The 12,725-nt window shown below is 40.1% G+C and overlaps 1 protein-coding gene across 1 annotated transcript in view; it reads left to right on the forward strand.

The window, feature by feature from the left end:
- OCA2 (OCA2 melanosomal transmembrane protein) overlaps nucleotides 1–12,725 on the forward strand; it is a 245,780-nt gene that overhangs the window by 128,414 nt on the left and 104,641 nt on the right. Inside the window, exon 15 of the mRNA XM_064143512.1 lies at nucleotides 4,156–4,288. Within this exon, the coding sequence (XP_063999582.1) occupies nucleotides 4,156–4,288 (133 nt within the window). The remainder of the gene's footprint in view (nucleotides 1–4,155; nucleotides 4,289–12,725) is intronic.

A 12,725-nucleotide genomic window follows, 5' to 3' on the forward strand; every position in this document is an offset into this window, starting at 1 on the left:
AGATTGGACGTGGCACTTGGTGCCATGGTCTAGCCTTGAGCTCTGTGGTAAAGGGTTGGACTTGATGATCTGTGAGGACTCTTCCAACCTTGGTGATACTGTGATACTTTATTGCTATCCTTCGATGCATTGCTTGTGCCTGCCACAGGATATTAGGGGTTATCACAGGATATTAGGGGTTGGAAGGGACCCAAGATGATCACCAAGTCCAAACCCCCTTAATTTTATTTAGCTCTTCACGGAGGGCCACTTAACTACTAGCTACATGACACTATCTGGTGTGAAAGCTGCTTTATTCTTCCCTGGAAGCATACTCTATGTGCTACAAAGAGGTTGGTGCAGAGCAACCAGGCCAAAACACCAGATTGGGCAGTGACCACTTTTTTAGTATGAGCCCTTCTGATGTTGGGCATAGAAATGAGTGCACTTGGTAGAACTCATCCTCCTAATGGCTACAGGATATCAGGTGTCTGACCAAGACCAGCGATTGTGAGGACTCCATTTCACTCTTTACTCTTATGGATGAAAGCAAGGAGGTAATGGAGAGTAAAGCTCGGAGCAAGGACTGGGAAGTGAATTGAATCTAGCATTGTGCTATCACAGGCAATATTGTTGTGCAAGGTTTTTCCTGAAATAAGCACACTCCATGTTAGAAAATGATTTGTTTCAGCTGAATCAGAAAGCTCTTCTGCAGTCACAGCAGAGTAGTGTGTTTGCTATTTCTCCAGGGATCTCAGAGATAAGAAAACCAATATGGTGATATTATGAACTTTAACAAAATCCTGGATCATAGTGCTACTAATCTCTTTGAAAAGTTTGGGTAAGCTCCTGGATAATAGGTAAAAAGCCCTTAGTAGATATTTTTTTTCTCTTTTGATCACTTTGAAGACTCACATGTCAGGAAGCTGTGCTAATCTTGATATCTTCTTAAGAGCATTGTGATCTCCATCTCATTTCAATTCCTTTCAACTATCAGTCAGACCTGAGACCTCCATCTTAACCTCAGTATTTTAGTTTACTTTCTAGGATAATGTGATTTTCCTTTTTATAAAGAAATTGGTTTTATGGGTTCCAAGTGACACATTTCTTGTGCTGTAATTTTGTTTGAAAAGATTCTGCATTGTGACATTTCAGTAGCAAAGAACATTTGTTTTGCTCTGAAATTGGGGCAGCATTCAGAGTGTAGAGGCCAGAACTTTGTAAAGTTTTGTTTGTTTGCAGCAAGCTACTTACTTAAATTCCATTAATTTGTGATGGAGACAGCAAACACTAAAACTTGAGAATTTCCAAGGATTCATTTGGTTCCTATTTCCTACAATATCTATATGTTTAAATATTTCTGCAGACATACTCTGTCTGGTAGCTAGCACCCTTCTTGATGATATGGGCATGTTGCTACCAGCCTAAGGAAACTTCATCTCCACTGTTTTTTTGTAAGACTGCAATGAGAGTAAAAGTAATTTTCTTAGTATGAGTATCCCCTGGTTAAAATTTTCTGTCTCTTCTGGCCAAAATGCTCTGATCTTTCTATAACCCTTCTATAATCTTAGAGGGAACCCATATATGAATTTGGTTTATTGTCCATTTTAACTGTTTGTAATAAATGCATGTAGGGGATACAGACTTTATACACTTTGAAGGCAGGTCTTACAATCATGGACCCTTTTCAGAATTTCTTTTTTTTTTTTCAGTTGCTATTTGTAAATTTCTTAGTTATGAAAATTGTTTTCATCCTTCATAGGAATGTCCCCCATAGCTCTGAATCTTGACTTACATGCCAGAGGCCTGTCTTTCTGAGCATTTATAAACATTGACTTGTAAATCTGTCTTGCAAAGGTGGCAGTCATACGACTTTCTGACTTATTTTGTGGACAAACTAAATGGAGATATATTATTTTCCTTAGTGATATCACATTTTCTAGTCTGATTCTTTTTTTAAAAAAATCTAATTTATGAAGAGACTTCTTTCTACTTCAATAACAGAAACAGCACTAGCTGAATTATGTTAAAAGACCAAGTGAATAAGTACAGAGATTCAGCTTTCAGAGGCAGTGTGATGGTTTGGGAGTATGATGGTTTGGGTGTTACCCAGCCCCCCACACTTTGGAAATCACCCAGACTAGACTCAGCTAGCTCTGGAAATTCTGAGTGAAGCTTCTATTTACAGCTTAGCAGACTATGCAAGCAGATATTTACAGTATATACAGTTATATACAGAAATATGCAAGGTAAAAGGTAATACAGAAACACAGCTCCCTTCCTAGAAATCTGAGTCCCCAGGAGGTGCTTCCAACTGCCCTTCCACCTTCTTTCCACCCTTGTTCCCACCCTTATTTCCACCCTTCTACCTTATGCCAGAGTCTGCCTTGTGTGGAATGTGATCTGGAAGGATTGGCGAGGGGGTTAGAAGAAGAATGATTAGCTGAATTACACAGATCCAGACAGAGCAGCAGAAGTCCAGGGAGAAAAAAACAGATACTGACAGATAGAGACTGTCTTACCTATGTTTATGTCCTTGTTTTTATACACCTCAGTGAACCTCTAAGTGAAGTAGACACCACCATTGTTTTATTTTTCACAGCTTATAATCTAATTTTCCAATTAACCTCAAACAAGCACAGGTGGAAATGTAGAAAAGGCAAGGAATCTACTATTAAATACCAACTGAGAGTGATTGCTTTGTGGGGTTTTTGTTTGTTTTTTAGCTCATGAATCTGAAGCCTGTATTTTAGTATGATCAAATTCTAATCCAAGGTCTGCATATTTATATTTTGAGGTTTATTAAACCATTAGCAAACTATGCACTTTTGGTAAAAGATTTTTATCTGGTGACAAGAGTTCTTTATGACCCTAATCAGTTCCTTATGTCATGTGTCATTTTATTACACCCTGTGATGCAATAGAAAACGGGGGGGTTTGTCTCGTTTTTGAAGTCAGAGATGTTTCAGCTGGGATATTTGTGCATAAATTCTTTTAGCAGGAGACAGTACAGAAGAAAACACATTTAAGCTAGTAAGCCTCCAACAGTCTTCACGCTCATGAGGTAATATCAGCTGATACTGCATGAGAAGGTATTTAGTCATTATGGAAGGCATAGGCAACACACAGGTGTTCTGTGTAAGACAAGTCCTCCATAGAGACCTAGAGGTGTGGCAATAGGGTGATCTTATGGCTTTCCAGAGTCTCTAGGAAGTCAATGGGTGCTCTAAAAACTCAGTCTGAACAATCTGAGCTATCCAGGACTGAGACAATGCTTTCATCCAAGCTCTCTGCTGAGAACACCTAATCACCCTGTGAATGTGACAGTCCCTTGCTACCAGAGTACTTGGATGTGATCCCCCTTGGAGTTTCATGGACAGCTTCATTTGGACAGGCTAGCGATGACTACTTCAGAAAATCCCAGCCCAAAGGCTAACCCGGATCCGCTACTGTGTGTGTAATATGAAACCATCAAATGGTTCAGTTGAAAGGGGCCCTAGAAGTCATCTAGTCCCATGTCCTACTCGAAACATGCTAACTTCAAAGTTTAAGGGCAATTTGCTACCATTCTTATTGCTTTTTAATATACTCAGCCTAACCTTTTTGAGAATGCTTTCATTATAGCATTCCATTATGCAAAATGTAAAGAAGAAATGTGTCCATTTATTCACCAGGCATTAAAATAAACTGTGTGTCAACATACAGCATTTTTGTTGTGGAACACTGCTGTGAATTTAGGCAAAATCCTGGGTTTTTCTTTGGGTAAAAAAACATTTTGTCCTTAGTTTAAAACAAAAGCTGGTCGTTACATTGTAACTTCGTGATTCAGTGTGCTTTAAAATTAACTTAGTAATTTAAATGGAAAGTGAAAGGTCATTATTGAGTTTTTGTTGTTTGGTTGGTTTTGCTTGTTATTCTATCCAGGTCAGGAATACAAACTGCTTTTCAGAGTAACTGATACTGTTATTTTTTAGTTCTTTGAATTCAATTATAATGTGTCTCATCTCCTTGAAACAGATTACATGCAGCTTACTGCACTTGGAACTGACTTTATTGCTTTATATTTATTATTGGTTTCTAAAGTACACATAGTTCAGTATTTTCCCCTGTAGGTGATACAGATAACTGTATTTTTAATAACTGATTTTTAATTTAGGTTTTCATTTTTATTTCCAGGGATTGGATTTCGCAGCGTTCACAGGGCATATGTTTGTTGGCATCTGCCTTGTTGTTCTGGTCTCCTTTCCTTTTCTTAGACTTCTTTACTGGAACAAAAAACTCTACAATAAGGAGCCGAGTGAAATCGTTGGTACGTATGAGTATGAAAACATTTTTATTATCACTACATTGAGTATGTTGCCAAATAGAAAATGAAAAGTGCCACCTGTAGTATTGTCCTCTTTTCTCAGTCTATGTACATTAACATTTAAACTAATAATTCAGATGTTCTTTAAAGTCATGGTATTTTCTGACAGAGAGAGTGATTTGCCATTGGAATGGGCTGCCCAGGGAGGTGGTGGCGTCACTGTCCCTGGAGGTGTTCAAGAAAAGCCTGGATGAGGCACTTAGTGCCATGTTCTAGTTGACTGGATAGGGCTGGGTGTTAGGTTGGACTGGATGACCTTGGAGGTCTCTTCCAACCTGCTTGATTCTGTGATTCTGTGTGGGTTTTAGAAATAGACTTTTTTTTTTTCCTGGTGTGTCTTGGAGGCAGGGAATTGATGTGGCCAAGTAATGAATTATAAAAATAGAATTATTTTTATTTTCCTGAAAACTCTGCCCCCAAACTACAGACAAAAATAGTTTAGGTTCTAATTACCTTTAAAAGTGCCAGCTTGCAAGGTATCTTGAGACAATTACTACCTAAACAGTCAGAAAATTCATTCTGCCAACTGTGAGAAAATTTGATCAGGACAGAATATCTTTAATTTGTGAATATATAGTTTAGAAAATAGAGCTGTTGATATTTTTTGATCTATAAACTTTTAAAGAATATGATTTGGAATTTTAAGTTGCCAAGTATTCATAACACTTTTAAAATTAATTTGAATAGTATAGTTTATCCACTGACACAATACTTTTGTGAGTGAAACACTGGCTAGCATATTTCCCTCAATCTCATGGTAATCTTTGCTACTTGCAGTTTAGTATGTTTGGAGGCAGCAGTCTCCTAATCAGTATACAGTGTGTTCTCATAATCAGCTGCTCCTCCATTGCTGTGAAGCTAATCAGTGGCTGCTCAATTATGGCAAACACTGAAGAGCTACTCTTTCTATTAAAATCTGTTGTGAAAGGGAAAGAGAAGGTGACAATCACAGTTCCATCAGGAGGCAGTCATTTTGGCTTGGATGTGCAAAATGTGCTCCAAGGTGCTTTGAGGGCTCCTTCCACCTCAGATTGCAGTGATTCTGTGATAACTTCAAAAGGTTTGTTTCAGGCAGCTGTTTTAATCAACTCAATACCAGCCTTCCCTCATCTTCCAATTAACAATTAAACAAGATATGTGAGACTTAATTGGTATCTCATTCTTTACAGATTTTTTCCCCCTCTCTGCCATGTGCTTGAAGATTACCTTCTTATTGCTTTGGGCTACGCAGATAATTGAGAATGGGTGAACACTAATTTTAAGAAGAAACAATGCTGGCTTTCTGATCTTACATTGTTAGGTTCATTTCAGTTAGGTGTATTGCCTGTCTCTTTAAAATTTTGGCTTTCAGATTGAGCTGCAGGATATATGTATCAAAAAAACTAAAACAACAAAACATGTTCTTGCCCCAGGAGCCACTATCTATTTGCAGTGGCTTTAAGTGAGGTATATTAGGAAAAAAAAAAAATCTGAAGAATTCAGCTTCAAAAGAGAAAAATCAAGTGCTTTTCAAGGGTTAAGAGGTATTTTGAAAACTCTGTTGGGTGTGACTTTCAGATAATAGATCTGCAACTTATCTTTGTGTGGTGCAGAAAAAGATGTTAAGGTCAGGACTGTGTGCTGAGAAGGTTTAAAAAATAGGTGTGTTTATTATCACAAAATAATATGTAAAGGGAAAGAATAATATAGTAGTGTAAGAGAAATTGAACTTGGTCTTCTCTTCTCTACCCTAAAACTTGAAACCGAAGTTTTTACTTCCTTAAGAGTAAATAATACATAGTATCTAGGAAGCAAGGCAATACACTATTATGTCTTGACTATCTAGCTGTGGAGATGTGGACCTCAGCATTTGGGAAGCTTACCAGGACACAAAGCACCTACAGGGTGGCCAAGGGATCAGGCCCAGCCAGCATGGGTTTAGGAAGGGCAGGTCATGTCTCACCAACCTGATCTCCTTTTATGATCAGGTTACCTGCCTGGTGAATGTGGGGCACGCTGTGGATGTAGTCTGCCTGGACTTCAGTAAAGCCTTTGACACTGTCTGCCACAACAAACTCCTAGCCAAGCTGGCAGCTCATGGCTTGGACAGATTCACTCTGATATGGGTCAAGAACTGGCTGGATGGCAGAGCCCAGAGAGTGGTGGTGAATGGTGCCACATCCAGTTGGCAGCTGTCACTAGTGGTGTTCCCCAAGGATCAGTGCTGGGCCCAGTCCTGTTCAATATCCTTATTGATGACCTGGAGAAGGGGATCGAGTCCAGCATCAGTAAATTTGCAGATGACACCAAGCTAGGAGCAGGTGTTGATCTGTTGGAGGGTAGGAGAGCCCTGCAGAGGGACCTGGACAGGCTGGATGGGTGGGCAGAGGCCAATGGGATGAGATTTAACAAGGCCAAGTGCAGGGTTCTGCACTTTGGCCACAACAACCCCAAGCAGCGTTACAGGCTGGAGAGCAGCCAGGAGGAAAGGGATCTGGGGGTACTGATAGATAGTAGGCTGAAGATGAGCCAGCAGTGTGCCCAGGTGGCCAAGAGAGCCAATGGCATCCTGGCCTGCATCAGGAACAGTGTGGCCAGTAGGACAAGGGAGGTTATTCTTCCCCTGTACTCAGCACTGGTCAGGCCACACCTTGAGTGCTGTCTCCAGTTCTGGGCCCCTCAATTCAAAGGAGATGTTGAGGTGCTGGAATGTGTCCAGAGAAAGGTGACAAAGCTGGTGAGGGGCCTGGAGCACAAATCCTATGAGGAGAGGCTGAGGGAGCTGAGGTTGTTTAGCCTGGAGAAGAGGAGGCTCAGGTGGGACCTCATTGCTGTCTACAACTACCTGAACGGAGGTTGTAGCCAGGTGGGGGTTGGTCTCTTCTCCCAGGCAACCAGCAACAGAAGAAGGGGGGATAGTCTCAAATTGTGCCAGGGGAGGTCTAGGCTGGCTGTTAGGAGGAAGTTCTTCACAGAGAGAGTGATTGGCATTGGAATGGGCTGCCCGAGGAGGTGGTGGAGGCACCGTCCCTGGAGGTGTTCAAGAAAAGCCTGGATGAGGCACTTAGTGCCATGGTCTAGTTGATTGGCTAGGGCTGGGTGATAGGTTGGACTGGATGATCTTGGAGGTCTCTTCCAACCTGGTTGATTCTATGATTCTATTCTATGACAGTGGGTGGCGCATGGTCTAGTGACAAGTATTATTATTGCTATTTTTTTACCAAGGATGAAAAGCACACCAATGTATTTCGCACCAACTCCATATTTCTCTTGTCTTGCTTGCTCTGGTTACTGATTCTTTCTCTGGCTTAAAAAGGAGACCCAAAATTGAAGCAGGGGTGGTGATGCCAGGAGGTGGAGGAGCACATTATTCTCTCTGGTGTATCTCACTTCTGCAACAGCTGGCAAAATGCTCTCATGGTAGTTTGATAGTTGGTATGTAAAGACGACAACAGAAGGAATTTTCTAATTAATTGTAGCCTTCTGTAAAGTACTTAATGTGTGAAAAACATGGTGATATTTCCTACAATGTGAAATGTGGTAACCAGATGAGTGAGCAAATCTGTTTCTGTATTCCACATGGAGTTTTACAGTTGCTTTTCTAAGAGAAGAGAAAGAGAAAGATGAGGGAGGGAAAAAAGAGGTACAAACCCAGCAGTAAAATGGTGAAAAGTGTAGAAGAGAAAAGAAGTAGGGGGGTGACAACTGAGGGCTGTCAGACATGTGCAACCAACAGAGCACTGTGCTGCCTGGAAGATATTTAGATGTTGTTCCTACTGCTCACATTGGGCCTCACTTTGCATGAAAGAATGGCAGAGCTAAGGGGATGGTAAAAAAAAAAGTTCCCAAGGTAAGACCGAAACACTAGTTTAGTGCTTAATGCCTTGTGACTTTCTTCCTCTACATCCCATAGTGACTACAAATGTCTGCTGTAGCACTTTGTGCTGTGCGTGATTGATCAAGCATGGGCATCATTGACCGTAATTGCTGCTGAGCAGAAGGTGCAGCTCAGTCCTGTCGTTATTTTGTCAGTGTGAAGCCCCTTGCCTATCACAGCTTGGAGATGCCTGCCTAGGGGGAATAGTCCCCAGGGCAGGCAGCTGTGGTTAAAAGGTTAGGGACTTCACTATTTTCTCAGGTTATGGAGTGTTCAGGTGTCTTCTGCATTCTCTAATAGTGGTGTGTGCTCTCATGCCATGTCCTACAATGTAACATATAATCTTGTGGTTTAATGCTTGGGGCTGGAAAGGACCTTTAAAGTCATCTAGTTCAATATCCCTGTAGTAAGCAAGGGCATCCCCACCTGGATCAGGTTGCTCAGAGCCCCATCAAGTCTGACCTTGAATGTCTCCAGGGATGTGACCTCCATCACCTTTGTAGCAGTTTAAGAGCTAACACTCTATTTTGGCTCTAAATTATAAACAAGAGAGAGGAACTTTCTGGACATTGTTTAGAGTGAATGAGCAGGACACTGGTTGTCAAAGGAAAATAATGATAAAGCCTATATCATTCATTGTTTTGTTAATTGATGTAAGAAAGCAATATATAAACAATTTCTCAGTCTTTGTTCCCTTTGCCTTCTGCTTCCACCTCCTCCACTGCCCCTCTGTGCATGACTGCATACTAATCTTGACTGTACTGATAGCTTGTGAGGCCTTGTTGCTTTTCTATCTGGAAGGAGAGGAGGAGGTGGTGTTGGCCCCCTCTGGGCTTTCTTTGTCCAGGGAGGATTGTACTTCTGTATTATTTCTAAATTGTAAATAATAGTATATACTTGAAAATACATGTAAATATATTTGGTATATATGCTTGTAAATATAGCTTGCTGTAAAATATAGTTTTATCTTACAAGCCATTTGAGCTGGTCTGGTGATTTCAGTTTTATCTGGGGGATGATTTCTCAATCTACCACAACCTTTCTGGGCAACCTGTTCCAATGTTCCTTTACCCTCACAATAAAGAGCTTTTTTCTAATGTCTAATCTAAATCTACCTTTCTCTAGTTTACAGCCATTGCACGTCATCCTATTGCTGCATGCCCTTGCAAACAATCACCCCCCAGCCTCCCCAAACCATCACAATAAGGTTGTGCTTTTACGTTTGAGAATGTTTTAAAACTTGTCTTTTATTATTTGCACCTTCAGTAGCTCTTCTAATAGTCATGAATGAAAATAAGTGTAATTATTTACACAAATTCAGTATTTTTATACTTTTAAATATTTTAGATATCTTTATATTTAAAATCTCTTATATCTTGTTTTCAGATGAAAAAAAAAATTATATTCTGACACTGCAAAATAAGGAAAATATGTGCGATGGATTAGGAACATCTCCTCCCCACTCTTTGAAATTTCCCAGACTAACTGTGGCCGTTTGAGCTGATCCTCTAGCTCAGACATAGGGGAGAGATGAACATTCCAGGGATAGGCCACATAAATGGCAACAATAGATAAATTAATATAATTTCATTGGAGCATCAAGAACTTAATGTCTAGAAGCACAGTTTGTTCTCCCCTTCTCCCGCTGGCTTCGGCTGCTGCAGCTTCGCCTGTCTTCCCTGGCTGCTGTTCTGGCTACTGCTGCTTCTAAGGCAATGCACCTAAGAAGGAGAGAAGTCTCCGTTTGGAAAAGCACCAAAAATTGATGTCCTGGGATGGGGGGGGGGGGGGATGTGTTGGTGGCACAGGTTCGATTCCCCAAGGGGGGATGTGTTGGTGGCTCAGTGGTAGAAGCAGCAGTAGCCAAATCTGCAGCAGCCGAAGCCAGCGGGAGAAGGGGAGAACAAACTGTGCTTCTAGACATTAAGTTCTTGATGCTCCAATGAAATTATATTAATTTATCTATTGTTGCCATTTATGTGGCCTATCCCTGGAATGTTCATCTCTCCCCTATGTCTGAGCTAGAGGATCAGCTCAAATGGCCACACTAACTCAGAGGGTTTGGAAGTAAGATGAAGCTATATTTTCAGCACAGCAAGATTTACAAGCATCTATACACAAATATTCACAATTATATACAAGTTAGAAACAATACAGAAATCCAATTCCCTCCCAGACAAAGCAAACTGCCCAGAAGGGCTCAAAGTTACCCCCCCTCTCTGTTCCCTTCCCCCTCTATCTCAGACGGGCAAACATAAAGTATAAACCAGCAGCAGCCAGCAAAATCTTACATGTTATCTGCCGAGGTTAGAGGTGAGATATCAAAGCAGATCGGGGTTAAAAGGGAATTGATTAGATCTAATGAAACGGACTAGACAGAGAAACCATCAGGGCAAAGTCCCAGGACAAAGTGAGAGAACATCATTTATGTTTTGACTTTTTATCCCTCTCAGCAAACTGAAGCATGTTATAAACATCATCTTTATTTTCTTTTCACAACCAGTGATCTAACTTCTCTCACTAAAATATTCCAAGTGGTCTCAAGCAAGCACAATATGACAATCTTATTATTTGTTTAATGCATCACAAAAAGGCAGATGTAATATGACTTTACATGTCTTATGCAGAAAGAAAGTATAATGCAGTGGTGTTTTGAATCAATAGAGCAGAGTTCACAGATGATTATACACTATTTGTGTGTACGTGTTAAGGATCAGCACAGAGAAATCACTCATGAGAGATGTAAAAGCTTAGGAATTGATACTTCTGGTTTCTTTTATAACAGTTCTGCTCTTTGATTTTTGTATATGTGTCGCTGCTAAAATTACAGGGGGAAACCCAAAGCACAGTGAGGAAAAATTCCAGTTAGCTTTTGAAGGAGAAGAATATTTGTTTTGCAGCATTCCGAACAACCTAACTCCTGTGGCTGCTGCAGATTGCTCTGTCTTGCCCAGGAGACTCCAGGGAGATGACTTAGGTGCAAGGCACCTTCTGAGCTTTGCAGTTTTCTGCTCAAGGATTGCTTCAGGGATGAGGATGTGTTATAAGTCCTGAGATATGGATGCAGTCCCACACTGGACAAACAAACTGGTATTAATGTGCCTTGGTGACCAAATGAGGCCCCAGCTGTTGGACTTTGAGCTGAGAAGCTTATATAAATGTTTTCTAATGTTTTATGCAGCACTGTGCAGATTTGCATTCCTTTGCAAGTTTTTAGCTGAATAAGGCAGTGCTTTCTATTGGTTTTGAAGACATTGTAACATTTAAACCTCTGTTTACCTTTGTCCACTATTAATGAACTTGATTACTCAATGTAATAAACCCAAGAATATTCCAGGCTTATGTCATGTTGAGGGGTTCCATCTCTAGGACAGGGTATGAGCTGTTGAGCTGGAACATGCCTCAAGGTGAATTATTTCTACACTTGAGTGTCACCTTTCTAACTTAACTTCTGTGATTTTTAGATGGTGAGGAATCTTGCCATCTAAAACTGCTTAAAAGATTAATTATATGACATCAAGGACTAAAAAAAAAACCCCAAATTTATAGATATTACTATTATTAGATGAAGCTATTCATGGTATTTAATTGGGTTTTCAATCAATGTTTAAACAGAGGCATTCTTGTTCTGAGAAGTTAACTAAGAAAAATGATTGCTTTACTGAAAATAGTTAAGCTGCAATAGCATGTGGACTTTAAAAAAACAACATTTTCAAAGGAACATGCTTTGCATGCCATTTGTCATAGTCCAGGAGCACAAATTGATGGTTTATGATAATTTTTATCATCTCATCAGGGCTGGTCATGCTTTCATGAGTATCTTCAATTAACAAGGCTAGTCTTTTCAGATTCTGAGACTAGAAATTAATTACACTCCGTTTTTGAGGATGTCTTCTTTGTTATTGGCAGTTGAGTGGGAGGAAATGTGTGATTACTCTAAGTGAAAATCACTCTGACTACTAATTGTCAGGTTGCCTTTTAAATTAAACTTAATGTTTTCTAAAGTGCAGAAAATGTTTTCTAAAATATTAGAGTTCTGGTTAGTAGCTGAAGCTCAATTAAATTCAATGAGTCTAGGATGCCAGTCTGTGGTAAAGACAAAACCAGGCAAGATTAGCAGCATAAGGTTTACATATTTTCTGATCCCCTATTCGGTCCTAGAACTAAGCTAAAAATGTTCTATTGTTGGAAATGGACTTTTAGGGGAAAAAAAAAAAGGAAAAAGATCTTTGTGAAATAATACTGGTAGTCATATTGCTGTAGTGTCTTGTGGGCTTTAAGAATATACCATGTTCACAAAGGTTTTAGCATCATAATGAGCTGAATTCCATGACTGAGCTGCAGCTCTGCTGTGTTCCTTTACTCCAGGTCACTGCATAGTAATCTTTGCCTTTTTTTCTATCGTTTAAACTACTGCTGCTACAACTGCCATTAAATGTTAATTTGGCTGCTTTTGATGATAAACTGCCTTGAAAAGTGCTTGCCACACACACATATCATTTCAATTATCATCAGTAGATTGAG

Source organism: Pogoniulus pusillus, chromosome 5 (assembly GCF_015220805.1).
Source record: "Pogoniulus pusillus isolate bPogPus1 chromosome 5, bPogPus1.pri, whole genome shotgun sequence".
Classification (NCBI taxonomy): domain Eukaryota; kingdom Metazoa; phylum Chordata; class Aves; order Piciformes; family Lybiidae; genus Pogoniulus; species Pogoniulus pusillus.